Source organism: Camelus bactrianus, chromosome 4 (assembly GCF_048773025.1).
Source record: "Camelus bactrianus isolate YW-2024 breed Bactrian camel chromosome 4, ASM4877302v1, whole genome shotgun sequence".
NCBI lineage: Eukaryota > Metazoa > Chordata > Mammalia > Artiodactyla > Camelidae > Camelus > Camelus bactrianus.
The window spans coordinates 29771828-29798102 of NC_133542.1; the positions used below are offsets into that span (position 1 = coordinate 29771828).

The 26275-nt window shown below is 39.2% G+C and overlaps 1 protein-coding gene across 1 annotated transcript in view; it reads left to right on the plus strand.

Moving 5' to 3' along the window:
• ERMP1 (endoplasmic reticulum metallopeptidase 1) overlaps positions 1-26275 on the plus strand; it is a 49434-nt gene that overhangs the window by 17371 nt on the left and 5788 nt on the right. Inside the window, exons 5-13 of the mRNA XM_074361601.1 lie at positions 7185-7331; positions 7963-8055; positions 10227-10439; positions 11313-11533; positions 14460-14634; positions 15017-15207; positions 19127-19279; positions 21447-21649; positions 22242-22357. Of these exons, the coding sequence (XP_074217702.1) occupies positions 7185-7331; positions 7963-8055; positions 10227-10439; positions 11313-11533; positions 14460-14634; positions 15017-15207; positions 19127-19279; positions 21447-21649; positions 22242-22357 (1512 nt within the window). The remainder of the gene's footprint in view (positions 1-7184; positions 7332-7962; positions 8056-10226; positions 10440-11312; positions 11534-14459; positions 14635-15016; positions 15208-19126; positions 19280-21446; positions 21650-22241; positions 22358-26275) is intronic.

Below are 26275 nucleotides of genomic sequence, written 5' to 3' on the forward strand. Positions count from 1 at the left end.
CATTTTAACGATATTGATTCTTCCAATCCAAGAGCATGGGATATCTTTCCATTTTTCAAAGTCTTCTTTAATTTCCTTCATCAGTGGTTTATAGTTTTCTGTGTATAATTCTTTCACCTCCTTGGTTAGATTTATTCCCAGATATTTTATTACTTTGGGTGCTATTTTAAAGGGGATTGTTTCTTTACTTTCTTTTTCTGTTGATTCCTCGTTAGTGTAAAAAAATGCAACTGATTTTTGAACGTTAATTTTGTAACCTGCTACCTTGCTGAATTCTTCAGCTCTAGTAGCTTTTGTGTGGACCTTTTAGGGTTTTCTATATATAGTAACATGTCATCAGCATATAGTGACACTTTAACCTCTTCTTTTCCAATTTGGATCCCTTTTATTTCTTTCTCTTGCCTGATTGCTGTGGCTAGGACTTCCAGGACTATGTTGAATAGGAGTGGTGATAGTGGGCATCCTTGTCCCAGATTTTAGTGGGAAGCTTTTGAGTTTTTCACTGTTGAGTACTATGCTGGCTGTAGGTTTGTCATATATAGCTTTTATTATGTTGAGATATGTTCCCTCTATACCCACTTTGGTGAGAGTTTTTATCATAAATGGGTGTTGAATTTTATCAAATGCTTTTTCTGCATCGATGGAGATGATCATGTGGTTTTTGTCCTTTCTCTTGTTGATGTGATGTATTACATTGATTGATTTGCATATGTTGAACCAGCCTTGTGTCCCTGGGATGAACCCCACTTGGTCATGATGTATAATCTTTTTTATGTGTTGTTGGATTCTATTTGCTAATATTTTGGTGAGGATTTTGGCGTCTATGTTCATCAGTGATATTGGCCTATAATTCTCTTTTTTTGTAGTGTCTTTGCCTGGTTTTGGTATCAGGGTGATGGTGGCTTCATAGACTGAGTTTGGGAGTATTCCCTCCTTTTCAATCGTCTGGAAGAGTTTGAGAAGGACTGGTATGAGTTCTTCTTTGTATGTTTGGTAGAATTCCCTGGTGAAGCCGTCCGGTCCTGGACTTTTATTTGTAGGGAGGTTTTTAATTGCTATTTCTATTTCCTTTCTAGTGATCGGATTGTTCAAGTGTTCAGATTCTTCTTGATTCAGTTTTGGTGGATAGTATGTTTCCAGAAACTTGTCCATCTCCTCTAGGTTATCCAGTTTGGTTCCATATAGTTTTTCATAATATTCTCGTATGATATTCTGTATTTCTATTTTGTTTGTTGTAATTTCTCCATTTTCCTTTCTTATTTTGCTAATTTGTGCTCTCTCTTTTTTCTTCTTTGTGAGTTTGGCCAGAGGTTTGTCGATTTTATTTACTTTTTCAAAAAACCAGCTTTTGGTTTGGTTGATTTTTTCTATGGTCTTGTTAATCTCTATTGTATTTAATTCCTCTCTGATCTTTATTATTTCCTTCCTTCTGCTGCTTTTTGGGGCTTTTTGTTCTTCTTTTTCTAATTCATTCAGGTGGTGGGTTAAATTATTTATTTGAGATTGTTCTTCTTTTTTGAGGAAGGCCTGTATCGCTATAAACTTCCCTCTTAGCACTGCCTTTGCTGTGTCCCATAGGTTTTGAGTGGTTGTGCTTTCATTATCATTTGTCTCAAGGTATTTTTTAATTTCAGCTTTGATTTCCTCATTGACCCATTGTTTTTTCAATAACATATTGTTTAATCTCCATGCTTTCCTTTTTTTCTCCTTTGTTTCTCTGTTGTTGATTTCCAGTTTCATGGCATTGTGGTCAGTAAAGATGCTTGAGATATTTCTATCTTCTTAAAATTGTTGAGGTTTCTTTTGTGCCCAAGTACATGATCGATCCTGGAAAATGTTCCATGTGCACTTGAAAAGAATGTATATCCTATTTTTGGGGGGTGTAATGCTCTGAAAATATCCACCAAATCTAGTTTTTCTATTGTAGTATTTAATTTCTCTGTTGTCTTGTTTATTTTCTGTCTGGAAGATCTGTCTAGTGATGTTAATGCAGTGTTAAAATCTCCAACTATGATTGTATTCCCATCAATATCCCCCTTTATCTCTGTTAGTAATTCTTGTATGTACTTAGGTGCTCCTATATTGGGTGCATATATATTAACGAGTGTAATATCCTCATCTTGTATCACTCCTTTAATCATTATAAAATGTCCTTCTTTATCTTTCTTTATGGCCTTTGTTTTAAAGTCTATTTTGTCTGAAATCAGTACTGCAACACCTGCTTTTTTGGCTTTTCCATTTGCATGGAATATCCTTTTCCATCCTTTCACTCTCAATCTGTATGTGTCCTTCTCCCTAAAGTGGGTCTCTTGTATGCAGCATATTGAAGGTTCTTACTTTATTATCCAGTGTGCCACTCTATGTCTTTTGACTGGAGCATTTAGTCCATTAACATTTACAGTAATTAATGATAGATGTGTGTTTATTGCCATTTTGGACTTATCTTTGCAGTTGAATTGGTATATCCTCTTTGTTCCTTTCTTCTTCCTTTTGTGGTTTGGTAATTTTCCTTTGTATTACCATGGATTTTATTTAATTTTTGTGACTCCCTTGTAAGTTTTTGGCTTGTGGTTACCCTTTTTTGTAAATCTATTAGCCCATTACTATAACTGTTTTTATTAAACTGATAGTAACATGATTTCAAACCCATCCTACTGTTAAAAAATTTAAAAAAGACAGAAAAAAAATATATTCTATATTTCCCTGCCTCCCTCTCCCACTGTCAGTAATTTGTATGTTGTCTTTTATAATTTCGTGTTTACTTTATTTGTAATTCATGAGGTATCACCTTTCCAGTTGTGAGTTTCTCATTTCTGTAGCATCCTGCTGCTTTTGTATTTAGAATAGACTTTTCAATATTTCTTTTAGCATGGGTTTAGTGTTGCTAAACTCCTGCAGCTTTTTTTGTGTCTGTGAAACTCTTTATTTCTCCTTCTATCCTAAAGGATAGCCTTGCTGGATAAAGTATCCTAGGCTGCGTCTTTTTTTCATCAGGGCTTTGAATATATCTTGCCACTCCCTTCTGGCCTGTAGTTTTTGTGTAGAGAAATCAGCTGAGACCCTTATGGGGGTTCCCTTGTAACTTACTCTTTGCTTTTCTCTTGCTGCCTTTAGAACCATTTCTTTATCCTTGACTCTGGGCATCTTGATTATGATATGTCTTGGTGTGGGTCTATTTGGGTTCTTCCTGTTGGGACCCTCTGAGCTTCCTGTACTTGGATATCTGATTCCTTCTTTAAGTTTGTGAAGTTTTCAGTCATGATTTCTTCAAAAACCTTTCAATCCCCTTTGATCTTTCTTCTCCTTCTGGGACCCCTATTATGCGAAGATTGGGACGCTTTATATTATCCCATAGGTCCCTTATGCTATTTTCATTATTTTTTATTTGTTATCTTGTAGCTCTTCTGAATGGGTGCTTTCTATTGTCCTGTCTTCTAGGTCACTAATTCGTTCCTCTGCATTATCTAGTCAGCTTTGCACAGCTATTAGATCATTCCTCATCTCCGTCAATGAGTTTACCCATTCTACTTGGCTCTTCTTTATAGCTTCAATTTCATTTTTGACATATTTTATATCTCTAAACACTATCTCTTTTAATTCCTTCAGCACTTTGATCACTCCTTTTTTGAAATCTTGATCTAGTAGGCTATTGATATCTATTTCATTGATCTTTCTTTCAGGGGATTTCTCTTGTTCTTTTAATTGGGAAAGGTTTCTCTGCTTCTTCATCTTGCTCATACCTCTCTGGCACTGTGGTTTATGGAGTATCAGTTGTCTATTTTGGTCCTTAAGGAGTTTACCAATCTAATGCCTATTTAGGAATAGAACTTAGGAAAAAAAGAAAAAAATAGAGAGAAAGAATTTTAAAAGAAGGGAGAAAGAAGGTTTGAAAACAGTGTATAATGAATAATAGAAGAGCGAGTTGAAGCAGAGTATTAATTGGGTTGAGACGTCCTTTTAAAACCTTTAAAAAAAAAAGGGGGGGTGGGGGAAGATGAATAGATGTATTTGAAACCTATGTCTAATCAATAACAGGACATCAAAACCCAAGAGAAATAGAAATGAATTAAGAAGTAAAAATTAAGAGGGTAATAGAAAATAGAACAGGTAAAAACAGATTTAAAAAAAAAGGGGGGGTTGTCTGTGTTCTCCTTGAGTCTGTGCGCTTTTAATGTGAAGTCTTTCTGTCTGCGTCCTGTTTTGCAAGCTCAGCTTGCTGTTTTCACAGGCCCTCCATTGGCGCCCTCTTCTGTGCTGCTCCCAGTACCTGTCAGCAAGCAGATCGTGCCTCCTCCTAACACTGGGTCAGGTGCAGCTCTCCTCTGCTGTGGGCGGGCGGGTCACTGCCCCTCCCGATGCCGCAGTCAGATGTTGCAGACTGGCCGGGTAGGAGGGCGGATCGTGGCCCCTCCCAGCACGTCGGACAGGGGCTGTGTTCCTGCCTGAAAGGCGGGGGGGGGGGGGGGACGCCCTGGGGGGGGGGCTCCCTCCCTCTCCTGGCGCCGGTAGCTCCGCTGCTCTGTGCGGCTGCGCGCTCCGCCCTTGTCGGCGCTCTGCAGGTGGGCTCAGGGAAGACCGAGGGATAGCCTTGTCCCTGTTCCGGGCCAAAGCTCAGTTTCTTGTTTGTCTTTGTGGAGCAAGTTCTCTGAGGGACCAGGATGGAAGGATCCTATCTGCCTCTGGCTGTAGGCAAGTCTCAGTCTGGCCTTTGAGGCTGCTAAGCCCTTCAGTGGGGATGCAGGTTTTGCCCCCGCCCCCGCCTGGATGCTAAGCACCGGAGGACATGGCGGCTGAGCCTGAGCCCCGCCTCTCTTCCCCCAAAAACTTTCCGCGGGTTTTCAGAGATAGGGGTGTGCACCCTTCCCCTGAGAGCACATCAACCTTGCTGTTTTATGGAGGGCCCAGATTGTTCTGCCCTGTACACCCACAGCCACGGCGTGCAGCCCCTTGTGGTCCCCCGGGGCTACCTCAGTGCAGCCGCCCCTGTCCTCTGCCCGGCTTGGGCAGCCAGGCCCAGCCTGCCGCTGCCGGCCGGCATCTCAGGCTGGGTGTCGGGGGGACGCTCTGCCCCCGTTTAACTTAGTTCTGTCAGTCAAGGGCTGCTCCGTATAGATCCGAGTCTCGGAGGCTTCCCCTCCGTCCCGCTGGCCTCTCAGTTGGAGAGGGGAGACCCAGCGAACGAGCGCCAGTCCTCCTTTGCCGCTCCCTCCCCGCGGGGCCCTTCCCACTCTGCTTTGCCTTTTGTTCTTTCTTTTTTCCTTTTCTCCTACCAGATTTTTGGTGTCTTTATCTTTTGAAGAGGGCGATGTTCCGCAGGTGCTCTGGTTGGCTGAGTGGGTCTGTGGATGTGAGTCTTGGTGCATTTGTGGGAGAGGGTGAGCTGCGAGCGCCCTTCTACTCCGCCATCTTCTCTGAGTCTCCGCCATTACCTCTTTAAACGTTGCTTCTGCTCTATTCTTTTTCCTCTTCCTCTCAGACTCCAGTTAGTCATATGTTAGACCTTTTCACTGTACCCCATATGTCTCTTATAAACATTCCTTTATTTCCCTTTTTCCTTCTGGGATTTAATTCTATGGATCTCTTTTTCTTTCTTCTGCTGTGTTTAACTTTGCGTTAAATCATCTAAGTGTTAAAATTCTTAACATCAGTTACGCTTTTCAGTTAAAGGGTTTCCATTTCTATTTCTTTGTTAATAGATTGTACTTGTCTAGTGAAATTCTTGCTGTCATCTGTGTTTTTGAATAATTAATCGTATTTATTTTAAAATTCATGCCTGGTAACTCTAGTATCTGGTTCACCTGGGCATATGGTTCTGTAGTGTTTCTCCATCCTTTCCCTCCTCCCACATTTTATGGTTATTTTTTTCTATAGGAAAGCAATTTGATTATCTGTTTATGAAAGTATAAAAATGTTAGTATTCTTTTGGGGGGTGGGAAGGGATAGACGGGATTTCAAAATTGTAGAATAATTGTAGAATAAACAAGATTATACTGTATAGCACAGGGAAATATATACAAGATCTTATGGTAGCTCAGAGAGAAAAAATATGACAATGAATATATATATGTTCATGTATAACTGAAAAATTGTGCTCTATACTGGAATTTGACACAACATTGTAAAATGATTATAAATCAAAAAATAATGTTAGTATTCTTAGATTCCCTGAAATACAGTTACTTGATCTATCTATATCAGACAACTTTTTGCTAAATTTAGTTGTAATAAACAACCCCCAAATCTCAGTGGGTTACAACAGCGAAGAATTTTTTCTTGCTCACGCTACATTCTGCTTCCTGGGTAACTGCATTTATATCCCATTGTTATTAAGTTGCATGTTTCTTATTCATTCTGGGATCCAGGCTAAAGGAGAAGCCCCCATCAGGGATGTACTGATCTCATAGCCAAAGTTAGTGGGAGGGATGGAGCATGTCATGGCTCTTAGAAGTCTTTTCAGTTAAAGTTCATGTCTCTCCCATTTGCAGTCAGTTGGCCAAAAGTAAGTCATGTTTGTGCTACCTCCACAGGAAGGCATTATAAATTACGTGGGACAAGAGTGAATAATTGGGAACAATAATACAATTTATCTCTCTGTCCTAAGGAAAAAACTCCCACATTTGAGAAAAGCTGTGCATGAAGATGTTAATTTAAAATTATTAATAATGATAAAAAGATATAAGCAGTAGTAATAAGGAATTTTATGGTATGTTCAGTGATTTATGCAGTTATTAAAGTGCCACTGTAATAACTAGCAACATAGGAAAATGCATTTAGTACAATGTTAAGTGAAACAGCAGTGTATAGAGTGCATATACTCTTATCGGTGCAGCTGTGTGTACACACGGTCATACATTTCTAAGAAAACTGAAGATGTAAAAATGGTAATAGTTATCTTAGGATGATGGGCTTCAGAGTGATTCTTCATTTTTAAACTTAAACTTTTTATGGTGCTGTTATTTTATAATTAAAAATAATTTTGTTTTCTTAGAGGTTGTTTTTCATTCTAAAACTTATATACATTTATGAAAGAAATGTTGGAAACTACAGAAAATAGGATTAAAAAACAAATTCTTGACCTGTTTCCCCAGATCACCACAGTAATTATTTTAGGTGTCTTTAAAAAAGCATGTTAAAAAAATGTTTACCAGATTAACCTTGTATTGTGTTGTCGTGTTTCATTTCAGGACCTGAAAATCCTTGGTTGGTCCAAGCTTACGTTTCAGCAGCTAAACACCCATTTGCTTCTGTGGTGGCTCAGGAGGTTTTCCAGAGTGGGATCATTCCCTCAGATACGGACTTCCGCATCTACAGGGACTTTGGGAACATTCCAGGTATTCTGTCAGTTGTTACGAGCTTTTGTGTGACAATGATTAATCAGAAACAAGTTTGCTTTCTGGAAGTTTGTGAGTAAATAGCATTTTCTGAGAGCAGATTATCTATATGAGAACAGTATTTTCTGACTCACTGAAAGAGAGTTCCTGACAGTTTCCTTTTCTTTAAACGCCTGTCTAATTTAAGTGCGTCCCTTTTCTGGAACACGTCCTCTTGCCCCACAGGGGAGAACTATTCAGCACTTTGTCCCCAGAAGATGGTAACAGATCCTTCCGGGGTCTTTTCCGTTGTTACCTTGCTTTGCCAGCTGCCCTGGGGGCTTGTACAGAGTATCTGATGTTAAAATTTGGCTCTGGCCTGACAAGGATGTAGATGGCAAAGTTCTGATTCCTCTCCCTTGCTGTGTGACTTGCGATGCCCCAGTCATTATGTATTGAATTATGTTCCATAGCTGTAGATTCTGTGAGAATTTGAAAGAGAATCTGCATCATTCATTCCTAAATGTGACGAAGCAGTCATGCCACTGCTTGACATTTTGTCTGACTTTAGGAACTTAATACATTAAACAAACAGGCCTAAAGCAAGGTTGATCTTTAAAGCAAAATGACTTTTTTTCCCTGTATGTCTTAGGAATAGACTTAGCTTTTATTGAGAATGGATACATTTATCACACCAAGTATGACACAGCGGACAGAATCCTAACAGACTCCATTCAGAGAGCAGGTTGGTATTCTAATTTCGACTTTTGACATATGGTAAGATAGAATATCATGGATGACCTATAGATATTCTGTGTCCTGTGCATTTGAGAGGCAGTGTGTGGTGTGAATGAGCTGGGGCTTTGGAGTTAGAGAGATGAGGCTTTGAATTTTAGCTCTGAAGTCTAGTTCAGCAATGAAGAACATAGGACTCGTCATCTTGAGGAATATGAAAGGGAGTTGACCCAGGGTTATGGTAGGATTGCTGAGCGATGACAGTGTAGCCAAAGTGGAAGCTATATATTGGAGTTGGCACCAGCACATGTTTGAGCAACTTGCCCGGGTGTGGAAAACTTACATAGATCCAAGGTTGAGTGGTGAGGGCAGGTGAGCGGGTTATAGGACCGGTGTCAGGACAAGGGGCAAGGGAGTCGAAGTGTTTTCCAGAGAGATCTGTAGTTGTCAGGGGAGGTGAGCCTGATGCTGAGCCTTGAAAACAGTTGGTAGGACTTGGCCCAGTGGAAAAGAGACGATATTCCAAGTAAGCACAGCATGACTAGGGGGGATGTGTGTGTATGAGGGGCTGTTGGTGAGCAGGCTGTTAGACTACAGTATAAACGAAGGTCACATTTTCAGAAATAGAGGGAAATGAGGTAGGAGCATATCAGGGTGAAGAAGGCTTTAAAAATCAGCAAGAAGGTGCTGTAAGAATAAGGAATCACTAAAGGGCTCAGTACATGAATGAATGGTGGTTTAAAATACTGTCAGTCTCATGGTGCAGAGAGGAGTGGATGGTGGAGAAGGAGAGAGAGCCCGGAGTCAGAGCTGTTCTGGCAGTAATTTTAGTGTGGAAAAACGAGGACCTAGACTGGTGTTGACAAAAGATAGAAACAAAAGCGGGGGGTGGGGTGGTGGAAAATTAGGTACAATTTGAATGTAAATCCAACAGGACCTGACAGGGTAGATAGAAGGGATGAATCCGATGGACGGCAGCAAAGATGACTGCAGAGTAACTGGCTGGGTGAGATGGCGCTATTGATCATCACAGGGTAGGTAGGCGGCCCCATGTGAGCTCTGTCAGACCTAAGACAGAGGGCCTATGAACCACCCGGATGAAAATACAGGTGCAGTGTTAGAGCTCTGCCAGAACTGGGTATTTGGGTTTGGAAATTAAAGGCATAGAGAAAAGCACAGAAGTATGGAGCACGGTAATGTTTTTGGAAGAGTGAAGCATAGGTGGAGAACTAACCTGAGCTTTGGGGAAGACACATTTTAAGGCCAACAAAGAAGCCAATGAAAGAAATTCCATGGTGAGACAGTGTGGTGTCTTCAGTGAAAAGAAGAGAAAGTGCAGGATGGGAAGAAATGCCAGTCATTCAAGACTTCTTATTGCTTCTGAGTTTAAGTTCAAGCTCATTCAGTTGTTGCTCAATACAACAGAATTTCCTGGCAGCCCCTGACGTGCTGGGTTCTGCCTAATAATGACTCTCCCAGCTCTCCAGCTTCATTGCTGAGTACGCTCTCTTCATTCTGGGACTTCTTTTTTTTTCCCTATTTGGAACTTTCCCTCCCTGGGGCCTTCCTCTACACGGTTGTCTTAGTCTGGACGAGCTCTGCCCCGCTGTAGCTCCTGTCCGTCCTTTAGCGATAAACACTGCTTCCTTGGGATGCTCCCCTGACTTCTCAGACTCCGTTAGTCTCCCATGATGTGTTCCGAGGGGACTCTCTCCTTATTTCTTTTTCTAAATTGAGATATCATTGACACGTTCCTTATTAATTCTTAACATGTGTAATAACTTGTTTAGTGTCTGAAAGCTTCACAAGGGGCCTTTATCTTTTGTTTGCCCACTGAATTTCTCACAGCTAGAGCAGTGTCTGCTACATTTATATATTAAATGAATAGGGACTGAGAAACAGCTGTTGGGTTTGTCAACAGTGAGGGTATAAGTGATCGGAGAATAGCTCTAATAGAAGGGAAAGGATGAAGGCCAGGCAGCTGAGCTTCAAAGAGGAGAGGAAAGAATAGGGGGCTTGGACCTCATCTGAGAAATTTAGTAAGAAAAGGGAGAGCAGTGGGATGGTAGAAAGCTATTTCTGTTCACAGTCTTTCTAGGTATTTCTTAAACAGTGGATGGTTTATTAAAGTGTGTTACCTTTCTTTTATCTTTTTCTTTTTTTTTTCTTTTTCACTAATAGGTGACAACATTTTAGCAGTTCTTAAATATCTATCCACGTCTGATATGTTGGCTGCTGCTTCTGAGTATCAACATGGAAACATGGTCTTCTTTGATGTGCTTGGCCTGTTTGTCATCGCCTACCCTTATCGTGTTGGCTTGATCATTAACTACATGGTGATAACGGCTGTTGCTTTATACCTGGGAAGGAAATTGTTGCAGCCCAAACATAAGTGTAAGTATTTTCCTCTACAACTACAATACTGACATAGGTATAGAATTTGCCTGAAGTTTTTCAGTCAGTTTGCTTATATCTTCCCAAGAGGTTAAAAAAAATCTTAAGGAAAATAACATTTGTTTTATACTGTTATGAGACATTTCTAAATGGATGTCAGGTTGATAGGCTCATTAGTCTTGGTGAGCAGGCAGTTTTTATGTACTTAGGCACTTCACAGAAGTGCCATAAAAGCTTTTGGAAAGTGGTTTGTAAAGATTGATTTTAGTGAAAAGTCTCACTAAAAAGTCTTGTCCTCACTATAGACCAGTAGTTCTGAAGTGTGAATGAGCTGCTGCTGGTTGAATTGGTCTCTTTCTGCTTGAAATATTTTATAGTCTTAAGTTGGTGTGTGCTGTTATAAGATAAAATATCTAGCAGCAGTTTAAATAATCCTTTATCACTATTTTCTCAAGCTTCTTCTCTTCCCACATTCGCTTCTTTTCTTCCCACATTCGCTTCTTTTAGCAAGATTTTATATGGAACTTTGCCTTCCATTTTTGCTGTTATTTTGGTACGCAAAGCGCCCCAGAAGTGATGAAGGTTAAGACTTCCCACTTGCCTAGTCAGCAGTGTATCTGAACTCTTCCTGAAGACATCTCTCTTTGAATCTTTTGTGCCCACAGACTCTCAGTAAATGTTAATACTTGAATATTATTTGTTGATGCCTTCCCTGTTCTAGTGTTTAACAGACCTCACCCCTAGGGAATTTCAGTATTTTCAGTTACAGTGGTGAATTTTTTGTTTTAACGCGTTTGCCTCTTTAATTCTGACTGGTGGTGAAATTGATTTGGTAAAGACAGTGATCTCCACTTCGTGTTTTCTCTCCATTAGCTGCAACCTACACAAAGGACTTCTTCTGTGGCCTTGGCATCACTCTGATAAGCTGGTTCACTAGCTTGGTCACCGTGCTCATTATAGCAGTGTTCATCTCTCTTATTGGACAGTCTCTCTCATGGTATAACCACTTCTATGTCTCCGTTTGTCTGTATGGAACTGCTGCTGTAACCAAAATAATATTCATACATACCCTCGCAAAAAGATTTTATTACGTGGTAAGTGTCGGGCATATTTATTGACTTCTTTTTGCTGCCTTCAAGGATTGAAGACAAACTCAGGTGGGGTTCATTGTATTTGGCCTTTTGAACTATCAAAAATTGGCATAGCATAGAAAATTGGCTCCCCCAAACTGTGTTGACTTTCTAGAAGGCTTTTTATTCTGAGGGTTGTGTTGCAAATTTCAAATGAGGTTATAAAGCTGCAGACAGTATTTTGGGTGTTGGTGACAGAAAGGTGTGTTAGCACAGCCTCTGCCTTTGCTGAATCTTCTGTAGTTTTTGTAACCAGGCTGTTGAATCAACCAGCCCTCCCTGGGGTCATCTGGTTACTTATATTTGAATAGCTCTTTTCTTTGAATTGTGCACTCCATGAAGGTGTGGATTGTTTTGTCCATTAGCCCCTGTGCTTAGGCAGTGTCTGACACAGAGCACTGACACACGGTATTTGCTGCCTGAAAAAATGTGCAAAGTTTCCTTTTCAGTTTCCTTCACTTTTTTTTTTTAAACTTTGATGCAGATTCTGACAGCATGCATATGTGATGTGAGGGTTAATGACGCATTGCTAAGGAAGAAAGGGAAGGGAGATAGGGTTCCCAAATGATTTATGCTGACTTAGAGAACATAGCCATATTGTTAGGGTTTCAACTGTGTGCATTTGTCTCTTAAAGACAAAATTAGGAATTAGAGTTATGAGATAATAGGACTAAAATTATAGTGAGAGAGTAAGCTGTAGTTTCTGATTTTCTAAGAGAGTTAGAGGGGAAATCTTTTAGTTCCACCATTTTCAAGACAGCCAGTGTACACCTGTTTTTTTAATTTGTCCTTCTGAGGATTAGAATGGAGACATGGAAGACTATAATTCAGTAGTCTACTACAAGGATGTGTTTGGTACCTGAACCTTAGTCTCATTTTCAGTTCATGTTGGGATATGGTCTGAGGGCCCTTTTCTGTTAGCAGGCCGTATTGAAGAAAGGTTCTTTGGGGTTAGCCACCCATTTATGGTTGAGCCAATACTTGCATCTTAGTGACTTCAGTTTACAAAAGAATTACACCATGGGGCTCAATTTCACATGATTACTCTTAGTGCAGTGGGATGTAACCAGAGTGTGGCTGACTGTCGTTGATGTGGCATTGGGGTGAGGGTAGGGGGTGAGACAGAAATGCTTAGTAAAATTCCACTTACTGTGACTAATTTCAGTTGTGCAGTCATAAAACTGTGGGCTGAAGGCACATGGAAAGAGTAATGTGTTTCATTTTCGTTTCACAAGTACTCTTTGAATACCCAGTGGGCATGGTACCGTGCTGAGGCCTGGTACAGAGGTTCGTAAGGATGTGGTCTTTCTTCAAGGAGCTCGCAGTTTCATTTGGGAAGACAGGGAAACCACAGTGATTAGAGGACTTAGGGATGAAGTGAAATAGAGTGACATAGTCACAGTGCTAGAAATATGGGGCCAGGAGAGATGAATTTTGTTTGTGGAAGTTGGGAAGTCTCCACGAAGGAGGCGTGGACATTTGAAATGGGTTTTTGAGGGCTGAGTAGAAGCGTGCCAGAAAGAGAGCAGATCAGTGGGCAGTTAGAGGTGGGAATGCATGCGAGACATTCGGTCATAGTCAGTAAAAGCTCAGGGTGGTGAAGGTCAGGTTGATAGCACAGTACGTGGGAAAGCAGGCCAGGGCGAAGTTGGAGTGTGACCCTCAAAATCACTGGGGCCACAATTAAAAATTTCTAAGTAGGATTTTAAGTGAGAGAGTCTGGTGATTTAGTAAGAACTGTGGTAGCAGTGGATAGAATGGATTGGAAGGGGTAGAGGCGGGCAGGGATCACAGAGATGGGTAGAAAGGAGGTAGATTTGAGGGTGTTTGGGTTTTGGGTACAGTGTTGGAACAGTGTAAAACATTCTCAGTTATTACAGTGTTCATCATTGAGATTGTTGTATTTAAATATCTGAATGGAATTGGGCTTCACATTGAATCCTCAGACTCATTTTATTCTCTTTAAAGATCATGACTCTTTATTAACAGTGTGGAACATCTAATTATTTAACGACGAGAGCCTATCTTTCATTGTCCAAAGGAGGTTTGTCAAGTGAACTTTAACTTGTTTTGAAAACGTGACTGAAACTCTTTTGAGCTCTTGAGGTAGAGTCCCTTATGACAAACATGCCCTGGACAAAACAGAAATCAGAAGGCAGAGGAGAGAAAAGCTTAATATATCTATTTCAATTTTGATATTTCTGCACTGAAATTATAACTTTCATGTTTACATGAATAGAATCTCTGGTACTGATGTTAAAATGTATTAAGTTCATATGGCAGTTTTCTTCTGAATAACTCAAGATACTACACAGGAATCCTCAGACTTCAAAGATCAAAAAATATAGATCAAATTTTATCTCATGAAGGAACCAGGAATCCGGGACGGGGGCAAAGTTAGAGATAGAAAAGACTCAGCAATCCAGCAAAACCCTCATGGCCCTGTGCTCTAAAGGCCCTGCAGTTCTCCATGTGTGCTGTTGGTGGCGCTGCAGCAGCTTGTACTGTTCTTCACAGGTCATTTCTCTTGTTTGCTTGAAATTCTTTGGAAATTGCATGAATAGAAGAACTTACAGAGTGAAAGTTTTTAAGAGAGGTCTTTCTTTTATTTAGAACATTTCCAAAGGTTACTTTTAACCTTGTAAAGGGAAAGCACAGATTATATATACAACATCTTGTTAAATTAAATTCCCCTTTCCTGTGCAGCAATTTGAATTTATTATTTCATGATAGGAGATAGCTTTGTCAGTGTTTACATTAAAGCTTAAAGGTTAGACCCTGCTCAAAACAAAATGTAGCTTTCCTATGCAGTGGAAATTATGCTGTAATAGAAGATCTTTATGAGTGGCCCATGAATGAGACTCCTTGTGTATTTTTTTCTTTCTTTCAGAATGCCAGTGACCAGTATCTGGGAGAAGTGTTTTTTGATGTCTCGCTGTTCGTGCACTGTGGGTTCCTCACCGTTCTCACTTACCAAGGGCTCTGCTCGGCATTTATTAGCGCCATCTGGGTGGTGTTTCCATTGCTCACAAAGCTTTGCGTGCACAAGGACTTTAAGCGGCATGGTAGGGTATTTTTGGTTGCAATGCAAATGGGAAATACCTTAAAAGATATAAGGCTTCCTTCCTTATTTGATTTTTTGGGTAGGCTTTCTGAATTGTTACTTTTAAAATTTTTCAAGTCATGTAGATTTTCATCTTGTACCTTATACTCCAGCATTCTCATGCAGATGAGCGCATGGTAATATATTATCTACGTGTTTTGTTTTCTTTTTTGGATCTTACCGTCTCTGAGTCATAGTGTTTTATCTCACTAGGTAACACATACCAGGCAGGAGTCACAGCTAACCTAATTTCTGTTAGGCGCGGAGGTGTAGCAGCACTATAAAAAGCTGTGATCTCACTGCAGAATTTCAGAGATATGTATTTTCTTTCTCTTTTTCCCTAGGTGCTGGAGGAAAATTTATTGCCTTCTACCTTTTGGGGATGTTTATTCCTTACCTATACGCATTGTACCTCATCTGGGCCGTATTTGAGATGTTTACCCCTATCCTCGGGAGGAGTGGTTCTGAAATTCCACCTGATGTTGTGCTGGCTTCTATTTTGGCTGGTTGTACAATGACTCTCTCATCCTATTTTGTAAGGAAAAAAAATTTTTTTTTAAATTTCCTTCTTTCTTCATTTTACATAGAAATGTGTGATGAGTTTAGCTGTTCTGCTTATACTCTTTAAGCAAAAGAACTGGTGAATGGCCGGGCATATTACGGGGTTCAGTATGGTAAGAAGATGTAGAATGGGTTTTTTGTTATTATTTTTGCCTCCTCATCCTCCAGTTACACTTCTTTTCAGATAGCTTTCCAAGTACCTGAATGTGAATGTGTGGAACAAAAACCAGACGAGAACTGGTAGAGATCACTTGGTGAATTTTTAGAATGATTCCTAATAGTGTGTTTTGGCACTTACTAATTAAAGGCAAATGTTAATAAATGCATGGTAGTTTCATTAGTGCTGTTAGAGTTGGTGAAGGAATACTAACTCTGGTGAGGATTTTTCCATTGTCATTTCTGGCCTCGCTGTTAGCACAGCGAAGTTCATTAATTGAGTATGTCTCCTTAAGTGACTTATACTTATGACACCCAAACCTGCCCTCATTTACCAAGTATTCTGCTGCGTCAGTGTTCTGTCCTCGTTAGAGAGAGTCCTACCTTTGCTATCTCTGCTGCTTTTCCCTGGAACGCTCTGGAGGGAAAAAGAGACATGATGCAGAGTTGACACCCAGACCGCCCTTTGTTGGAGCAAGCTCCAGGCAGAGTTTCGCTCTTTGCACGGTGCCAGCACTCTCCAGGACTCAGGCTTGGCCCTCCAGAGGAGGCAGTTCTCTGTTTTGTGGTTCTTTTCATTGGAATTCCTAAGAATAAGAAGTATTTACAGAATATCCATAGGTACGCTCTGAGATTTGAAGCTAGGGGACCAAATAGAAAAAGTAGTTTTGACTTTATTATAGTTCTTCCCTCCATGGAGATGATAGTGAGCTTTTTTCGCATTGATATAGTGAAGGGCATCTCATGTGGAGGTTAGGATCTAGAGACAGCGGGTAAGAGTACCAAATGTATGGTCAGCACTATCCATGGAAGTCCCTTATAGCCAGTAAATAGCTGTGTATGTGACTGCATATGTAGCCCTGTTGAGTAATTACGCTCACTTTTGTCAGGCGTCAGCTGTCCGAGTCCTGAAAGAAATCTGAGCATTCCAGCCATTTCACCTTTAATATAATGACTAAGTCCTTACTGGCATTTGCAGGGATGGATGGAAAATTATGAAATGTCTTTTGTTGCCTTTAAAGTTTACTTCTTTTGGTTTTAATATTAAGCCCTTAAATCCCCTGTACATCTTAATAGATAGGGTTGCTGTTGTACGGATTAAAGGAGATGTAATTTCATCATATGTAGATTAGGTTGTAATTTACAGTCAGCTATGTTGTGAACGGACCCCCGAGTGTATTTAAATCATAGTAAATGAATGAAAGTTATTGATGCTCATAAAAGATGATCAAAATGTGGGGAATTTCATTTCTCTTCTATGTGAAAGGGGACAAAACGAACCCTGAAAACATCACTGTGGAAATTGAAAATGACCCAAAGCATGGAAATCTTGGAATCCATGAGAAAGTGGATTAAAATATTTTATCTTCTAAATTATGTTTTATTAAGAAAGCTTTTGGAGAATGCCTCTTGGAATACTTTAACCCCTCATTTAATTTTCATTATAATGTGAAATAGCTCTGCTGCTCTTTGATGCTGTGGGTAATCATTCTCGACATTATTTTCTTTTTCATGTGCAGCCCTGTTACAGATAGTGGCTTATTAATAGAGTGAGCCTTTTCTCCTTGGGTGATGGAGAAATGAACCACAGAGCATACTTCAGAGAGCTTTTCTTTTAGTCCTTGGGGATTTATTAAGTATATTTGCTAGAAAGCAGTTAAATTAAATCACTGTCAAGTAATCAGTTAACAGATTCCTCGGGTTACCCTGTGCTGGGGCTGTCACGGTCGTATTGACTAAGTGAGACTGCTGATAGGAGTGGGCTCAGGAGCAGAGAAACAGGCAGCACACATTGGATATTCATGGTCCCTTCTCATGCTTCTTTTCATTTCACACCCATTTCAGAACCTAGAGTGACACAAGATGTAATGTTTAAGACAAATGAAAGACAGTGAAATTTAAGACAGTGGGATCCAAACACACTGTCTCTGAGGCCATTGTCTTCTTCCTTCTTTTCCACTCTGATCGCCATTTCATTTACCACCGTTACCAAACTCCAGAAGCGGGGTGGAAGAGGCAGAAGATGAGCCTCAGGATTTGGAGAAGAGAGAATGTGGCTGTGGAAACTATAGCTTAACCTGAAGTTTTAAGACAACTTTGGGTAATAGCAGGGCTGAGAATGGCAGGAACCACAGCATTAGGACGAGGAGGTTTTCTTTTGAGTAGAAGACTCCTGTATACCTAAACTTAACTAGCCTTCCAGTGCAGGGGAACTCATTAGTTGGCAGGCTATTGTTCTAAGGAGCCACATTTAATTTAATTTTACATGATTGCTAAATTTAATTAATGGCTACACCCACTCCTGCCTTGTAAAAAGAACAGAATGGTTCAAAGTTACACTGTGATGTGAGCACAGGTTTGGTGTTTCTGACACAGCTCTACAAAAATGTTGGCACCAAATGCACATAAAAGGAGTTTTAAGGCTTAATAAAAATACAGACTAGTCATTTCTCAATGCAGCTTGGAGGTTGAGAACAGGATGCTAAGAGTTAATCTTTCAAATACAAATGGCCTCCTCCATCAGGTTCAAAGGAGCAAATACGTGTCTTCTGAGGAGCCACATTTTAAATACTGGGACTGTTAGGAGAAAGAGGGTCAGACAGGATAGCAAATTGTGTTTTGCTATCCTGCCTTAGTTGAGTCCTTGGGTACTTTGATTTCTGTGCTCCAGTGTAAAAACATAAGATCTTTGACTTAATACAAGTACTGTTTTGCTGGAGATTACCCTGATGGCATATTGTTACACTGAAGATACAAAAACTTTTAATTTCATAGAGTATATGGTAGGTTATGTTTGCTTAATATTTAATTTTCATCTCATAAAAACATTTTCACATTCATGTTCTTCATTTTTCTATTTACTGACCCTAGGGTTGGGCAATACGGAGGAGAAGGCAAAAAGGGGAGCTAGGATTAGCTCACTGTTTCTCAGGGTGGCTCCTTCAGAACCCCTGAGGGATCAGTGGGCACATTCTGTGAGTCATGTATGTCCGCAGCAGCTTTTAATTCAGTGCCTTCATTACAATTAGAAAGCTAATATAAGGATTTTCTGGATGTCCATCTTGAGACTGAGCCACTTGCTTTTCCTGCCCAAGTTCAGACTTGTTGGTTTGATTGTGTTGGCTTTGGTTAACTCAGCACTGAGAAGGGCAGAATTACTCTTGCTGCAGTTTTTCCTGATACACAGGTCCACAGGCAGAGTCTTGAAGAGACATCTAAATCCTTATTTAGATGCATCCAGCACTTGGGCACATTATGAAAGCATTATGAGTAGAACTTGAGTTTTGTTGAAATAAGCCTGTTTATGCTTAAAAGCTTCCTTTGAGTCTTTAATAAAAGCCTGATGTCATGTTTGGTACAGTTAGTTTCCTGTGCAGCGTTAACACAGGGCATTTATAGAACCGGAAATAAAATAAGGTCATGGTTTGATTGATGATGGATGTACATCCTCTAGTCTCTCTGCTGACTGAGCAGAGACAGTTTCCTTTTTCCCTCTTGCCGTCTGGGTTCCTGTCAAAGGCACCCTCCTGGCAGATGGGGGGCACCTCTCACTTACCTATGAAGGCTCTAACTTGTCATGGAAACCCCTTACAATTAGTGCTTTGCTTACTAGGAGTTGGCGTATATTAGCACATGCCGGTACATGTTCTTCATTATCTGTCAGATAATACTTGTTACAAAACAGTCAGTAAAATCACCTTTCTGCCAACAGTAATTTTTCTGGTTTTGTGTTTTAGATTAACTTCATCTACCTTGCCAAAAGCACAAAAAGAACCATGCTAACTTTAACTTTGGTATGTACAATTACATTCCTCCTCGTCTGCAGTGGAACTTTTTTCCCATACAGCTCCAACCCTGCCAGTCCAAAGCCAAAGAGAGTGTTTCTTCAGGTAAGAGCAGTTTTGCGTGAGCTATTTGAGATTCTGGAAAGGAAAGGCTGATGTGTTTTCAGCCTCATTAGTCAACAGTGAATTGAAAATGTCTGCTTGTTATTGTTCACATTACAAAAATGCACCTACTTGGAAAGACAAGAGCAGAGATGTATCATGAGCTTTTAGAAGTACAGATTGTAAGAATGTCTGCAGGCTGGGTGAAAATACGAACCCCCGTCAACTGGCAAAATAAAAGATACTTTAAAATGCTGGTAGGATTGATCTTAGGTATTGTTTGAAGTAATATGTGATAACCAAAATATAATAATTTAGGGATTAATATAATGAGATTTAGAATTTTCTTAGATTTCAGCTTTTTCTGTAAACTTTTTAGAGCTGGTAAGCAGGAAAAAGAACTAAGTCACCTTATTTCCAGTCATCTTCTCTGTTAGAAGGAATGGAATGGCCAAACAGAAAAGCCAAGAGTCATAACCTAGCTAATTATTCAAGGACTGGAATAAGTAATAATAATATTTGAACATAAATATCAGATTTTGAGAAAGAGCCAGCTGTTCCTTGTTTTTGTTTAGTCCCATAGGATACAGCAGTACAAAACCTTTAGAGAACAGTCGCTGGTTTTTAGGAAATTCATTGTTTTCAGTGACTTGCTAATTTTTATAATTACATCAGTAGTAGTTAGGAAAAGCTACGTTTTTATTTTTAAAAACTCCTGTTCTGATTTGTTTTGGGGTTTTCTTGATCCCTAGTGCCAGAAGTTGGCAAAGTTTTCCTGTAAAAACCCAGACGGTAGATATTTTAGGCTCTGCTAGCCATGTAGTCTCTGTTGGCAGCTACTCCGTTTTTACAGAGAGAAAGCAGCCATAGACAGTGCCAGAGAATGAATGTGGCCGTGTTCCAATAAAGCTTTATTTATAAAAATGGTAGTGGACCATTTGGCCTGTGGGGTATGGTTTGCCTCTGGCCTTTGAGTCCCTTTTTCTATTCCTGTTTGATATTCTTCAGGCTGGTTTCAGCTGTTAATAGAGCTATTCCAGATGGAGCATGGTGCCTTCTCAGAGAATGCTGTTAGGCACAAGTCTGTCATCTAGCGGTGAGCTGTGATTCCTGTTTTTCTCTGCACACAAATTAGCTTCTTGTAACACACTGAAAGGGGTGTGTGTGTTTCTTTTAGAATGTATTTAAGTCCTTATCTAAAAGGAGTTCTAGTGTTCATGTCTTTTAAATCTGAAATAGGTTTTCAAAAAATTGTATATAAAATTTAAATAAAGAAATATATTTGTAAGAAATAGTAAAACAGTCATCTGAATATTCGAGTTTAAGAGAGAGAGAACATTAGAAAAGTTCCTTAGAAAACCCTAATGTTCCCTTCTTATTTTAAATATATTTTTATTGAAGCACAGTCAGTTTACAGTGTTGTGTCATTTTCTGGTGTACAGCACAATACTTCAGTCACATACATACATTCGTTCTCATATTCTTCGCCATAGGTTCCTGTAAGATACTGAATATGGTTTAGTGCTCCCTTCTTGATGCCAATTCTTTTCCTCCTTTCCCACCTCCCAGAGTACTCACTCACAATCTTAATGTTTGGACTTAATCATTACCTTACTTTACCACATATGTATGAATCTCTAAATAACAACAGATAGTTTTGCCTATTTTTGAACTTCTTTCAGTTAAAGCCATACCGTAAATACCCCGTGGTAACTTTTTTTTTTTTTTAACCCAGCAACACGTCAGAGTCTTCCAGGTTTATGTGTGTCACTGTAGTTCATTATTTTTCATTGCTGAATAGAAATCTGTTGTAGGATGGTGCCCCAGTTTATTTGCCCATTCTACTGTTAGTAAACATTTGGGTTGTTGCCAGTGTTTGCTAATATGGACAATTCTGAACCAACACACTCTTGTACCTTGCGAGTTTCTCTTAACGTCCATATTCAGGAGTGGAGTTGCTGGATTGGAGAATATGGGCACATTAACTGTATTAGGTAACGCTGAGCAGTCTCCCAAAGTGATTGTGGCAGCAGCCTGTGAGGGTCCCTGTTGCTCTCTTGCCACATCATTTCCTGGTATCGTCAGCCCAACTCACTTCTGTTAGTCTGGGGCGCAGATGTGGGTGAAGGAGTTCAAACAGCAGTTTCCTCATTAGTCTTGTTCTTTTCAGCATATGACTAGAACATTTCATGACTTGGAGGGAAACGTAGTTAAACGGGACTCTGGAATATGGATTAACGCGTTTGATTATACCGGGATGTCTCACGTAACACCTCACATCCCCGAGATCAACGACACCATCCGTGCTCACTGTGAGGAGAACGCGCCCCTCTGTGGTTTCCCTTGGTATCTTCCAGTGCATTTCCTGATCAGGTTGGTTCATTCTTTCCTGCTTTAGTTGAGGCCTCGTTTGTTCCAAGTCTTACCACTGCATCAGTACTTTATTATTTAAACTGGCTAGGATTATTTAAACTGGTCAGCACAGAAGTTGAACGTTGTTTATACTTTTTTTCTATGACTACAAAACTTCTATTCTTTAGTGGGATAAAGCATTCAGAAGTCCCTCCCCCCAAATTTTGCTTTTTCAAATTTATAAAGTGTTTCCTCTAGAAACCTGAATAGTTAGAAAAGGTAGCCCTCTTAACAGGCCTGAGAGATAGCAGTTAAGGATCAATTTCATATTGTTTTATTTCTGGAAAGTTTATGTTTGGCCACAAAGGACTGGGTGCAAAGAAATAGGATGGGTGCTGGAATCAAGGTCACCTAGGATCCTTGTTCTTACCTTTGGGAAGATTTTATTACACAATAACCTGGGCTTCCGAGAAATTGCCATTGTTTATCATATCCATCAGAGTTTATTTTTATACCCCAAAATGTGTTTCTTGTATTCTGAGCACTTGCATGAGTTATAGACAGACATCAACTAATAAAGCAACCTAAATATTGAAGCCACCTTTCCAAATAGGAAAAACTGGTATCTTCCTGCCCCAGAAGTTTCTCCTCGAGATCCTGCTCATTTCAGACTTGTATCCAAAGAACAGACACCCTGGGATTCTATAAAGCTGACCTTTGAAGCAACAGGTAAGTCATATGACAATTTTTTCTTCTCTTCTTCACTTCTTAAAATTTTTAATAAGCACATGTTTTTCCCTCAAATTTGTAATAGTGACCAGTAACTTCGCAAGGACTTAGTGTTTCTAATAGGAATTGAAGCTGGTTAATTATGATTTTTAAGAGAAAATTTAATGGGCTTTATTTTTTAGAGCAGTTTTATGTTTACAGAAAAACTGAGTAGAAAGTACAAAGAATTCCCAAGCCTCTCCTCTCTCTCAGCTTCCCTTACTAGTAATGTCTTACATTAGTGTGGTTTCTTACAATTGATGAACCAACATTGATACATTATGATTAACTGAAGTCCTTACTTTGCATTGGGTTTGGTTCACTCTTTGTGTTTAGTTTCTGTGGGTTTTGACACAGGCATAATGGCATGCAGCCCCCATGACAGTATCATCCAGAACAGATTCACTTTACTACAAGATCCCTGCTCCACTTCCGCCCTCTCTCCTCCATGCTCCCTCTGGCAGCCTCTCATCTTTTTACTGTCACTGTTATTTTGTCTTTTCAAGAACATCATATACCTGGAATCATACTTTGTAGCCTTCTCAGATGGGCTTCGTTCATTTAGCAGTATGCACTTAAGGTGCCTTTTTATGTCTTTTAGTGGCTTGATAGCTTTTTATTTTTATTTTTTTTACTGTTGTGAATAACATGATGGATGTACCAGTTTGTTTTTCTGCTGACCTACTGAAGGACATCTTGGTTGCTTCCAGTTTTGGGTAACTATGAATAAAACTGCTATAAACATTTGTGTTCAGGTTTTGGTGCAGAGTAAGTTTTCAGCTCATCTGGATAATTATCTAGAGAGTGCAACTGCTGGGTTGTGCGGGCAGCCTGTATTTACCTTTGTAAGAAACTGCCCAAGCATCCAAAGATAGTACGAGTCCCACCAGTGGTGAATGAGAGTTCCTGTTGTTACACATTCTCACTAGCATCTGGTGCTGTTGGTGTTCTGGATGTTAGTCATCCTGATACATATGTAGTGGTATTGTTTTAAGTTGCAGTTCCATAGTGACATATGTTGAGCATCTTTTCTTATGCTTATTTGCCATTTGTGTAACTTCTTCGGTAAGGTGTCTGTTCTGATCTTTTGTGTATTTATTAATTTTAGTTTTATTGTTGAGATTTAAGAATTCTTTGTATATATGGATTTAAGTCCTCTATCATGTAACTGTTTTGCAAATATTTTTTCCTAGTCTGGCTTGTATTTTCATATCTTAGAAGTGTTTTTCTTAGAGCGTAAGTGTTTTAATTTATTGAAGTCCACCTTAATCACTTTTCTTTTATGAATCATGCTTTTGGTGCTATATCTAAAAATCACTGCCAAACCCAAGGTCTCTAGATTTTTCTCTGATGTTACCTTCTAGAAGTTTTAAAATTATGCATTTTACATTTAGGTCTGTGATAACATTCTGAATTAATTTTTGTGAAAAGTATAAGGTCTGTGTCTAGATTCACTTTTTCTTGCATGTGGATTTCCAGTTGTTTCAGTACCATTTGTTGACAACTATCGTGTCTCCATCGAGTTGCCTTTGTTTCTTCGTCAAAGATCAGCTGACTTTATTTGTGTGGGTCTATTTCTGGGCTCTCTATTCTGTTCCACTCATCTGCTTCCCTACTCTTCCCATTACTGCACTGTTTTGATCACTGTTAGCTTTATAGTGTGTCCTGAAGTTGGGCAGTATCAGTCTTCTGACTTGTTCTTCAGTATATTGCTTATTGCTAGTCTTTTATCTTTCCATGTTACCAGTTTGTCAATACCAACAAAGTAACTTTTTGGGATTTTGATTGGAATTGCATTGAACCTATGGATCAAGTTAGGGAAAATGACATCTTAACATTATTGACTCTTCCCATCCATGACATGGAATGTCTCTCCATTTATTTATATCTTATTTGATTTTTTAAATCAGAGTTTTATAGTTTTCCTCTTGTAAATCTTGTACATATTTTGTGAGTTTTTTATACCTAAATATTTCATTTTTAAGGTTATATAAATAGTATTGTTCATTGGTGGTATATAGGAAAGCAATTGACTTTTGTATACTAACCTTTATCCTGCAACCTTCCTGTAATTGTATTAGTTCCAGGAGTTTTTTGGTCATTTCTTTTGGATTTCTATATAGATGATCATGTCATCTGCAAACAGAGTTTTATTTCTTCCTTCCCAGTATTTTTACCTTTTATTTCCTTATCTCATGGCATTAGCTAGGACTTCCAGGATGATTTTGAAAAGAAGTGGTAAGAGTGGATATTCTTGTCTTGTTCCTGATCTTAGTAGGAAAGTTGTTTGTTTTATTTACCAGTTGAGGAAGGTCCCTTCTGTTTTTAGTTTGCTGAGAGCTTTTGTTGTGAATGAATTTGAATTTTGCAAAATGCTTTTCTGTCAATTGATACTATCATGTGATTTTTCTTTAGCCTCTTGATGTGATGGATTAGGTAATTGATTCTCAAGTGTTGAGCCAATCTTGCATACCTGGAATAAAGCCCACTTGGTCATAGGGCATAAATTTTTTTTACATTGATTTGATTTACTAATATTATGTTGAGGAGTTTTACATCTGTGTTCATGAAGGGGTACTAATCTATAAGTTTTCTTGTAATGTCTTTGTGTGGTTTTGGTATTAGGGTAATGGTGGTTTCACAGAATTAGAAGGTATTCCTTCTTCCATCTTCTGGAAGAGATTGTAGAGAATTTGTATAATTTCCTTCTTAAATGTTTGGTAGAATTTACTAGTGAACCCATCAGGGCCTGGCTCTTTCTGTGTTAGGTGGTCATTAGTTGTTGATTCAGTTTAATAAAGGACTGTATAAAAATTTTTTTCTCTTGTGTGGGTAGTGGCAGGTTGTGTCTTTGAAGCAGTTGGTCCGTTTCATCTAGGTTATCAAACTTTCGTGCATACAGTTGTTCGTAATACTCTCTTATTATCCTTTTACTGTCCACGGGATCTGTAGTGCTGTTCACCTCTTTCATTTCTGAGATTAGTAATTTGTGTCTTATTTTTTTTCTTATCCTGACTAGAGGCTTATCTATTTTATTGATCTTTTCAAAGAACCAACTTTTGGTCCTATTTGATTTTATCTATTGATTTCCTGTTTCAGTTTCCTTAATTTCTACTCTATTAAAAGGCTTTTTTGTTCTACTTAGGTCAGGTTCCTGGCAGGCAAGTTGCACATCTACTGCCCTGTGTTTTGTTATTACAGATGTCAAGAAATTAGAAAAAAATTATTTGTATGTGTGCAGGTCTGTTTGTGCACCAGCTACCACACTTTTAATTATAGAAGCCTTATAATTTAAAGATTGGGAGAATTAAGATCCTTTGTAGTTTTTGTTTTTCAGGATTTTCATTGCTATTTTTTGCATGCTTATTTTTCTGAAGTTTTAGAACTTTAGTTATTGTCTAATATAGAACCTGTTGCTAATTGGTATTTTGGGAAGTATCTTAATAAATTTATAAATTAAGGAGAATGGACATTATAATGTTGTCACCCTGTCCATGACTTGGTAATGTCTTTGCTTTTGTTCATTTAATTTTGTCTTTTAGGAGTGCTATAAAGGTTCTGTTGCTATTATAAAGGAGGTTTTCTCTACTGTTAAGTCCTCTGGCTATATTTTTTATGTAAGAAGGTGGTTGACTTATGGATGTCAGTTTCCTATCTTGCTACCTTACTGAACCCCCCCCTTTGAGTTAATCATCGATACCCTAGCGCTCTCCGGGTATAGCAGTAACTGCCAAACTTCAAAGACCAGATAGTAAGTATTTGGGGCTTTACACCATGTCTTTGTGGTAAATTTTTTTTTTTTGTTAACCACTTTTTAGAAACATAAAAGCCATTCTTAGCCGGAGAGCCATCCAAAAATAGACCTCAGGTATAGCTTGT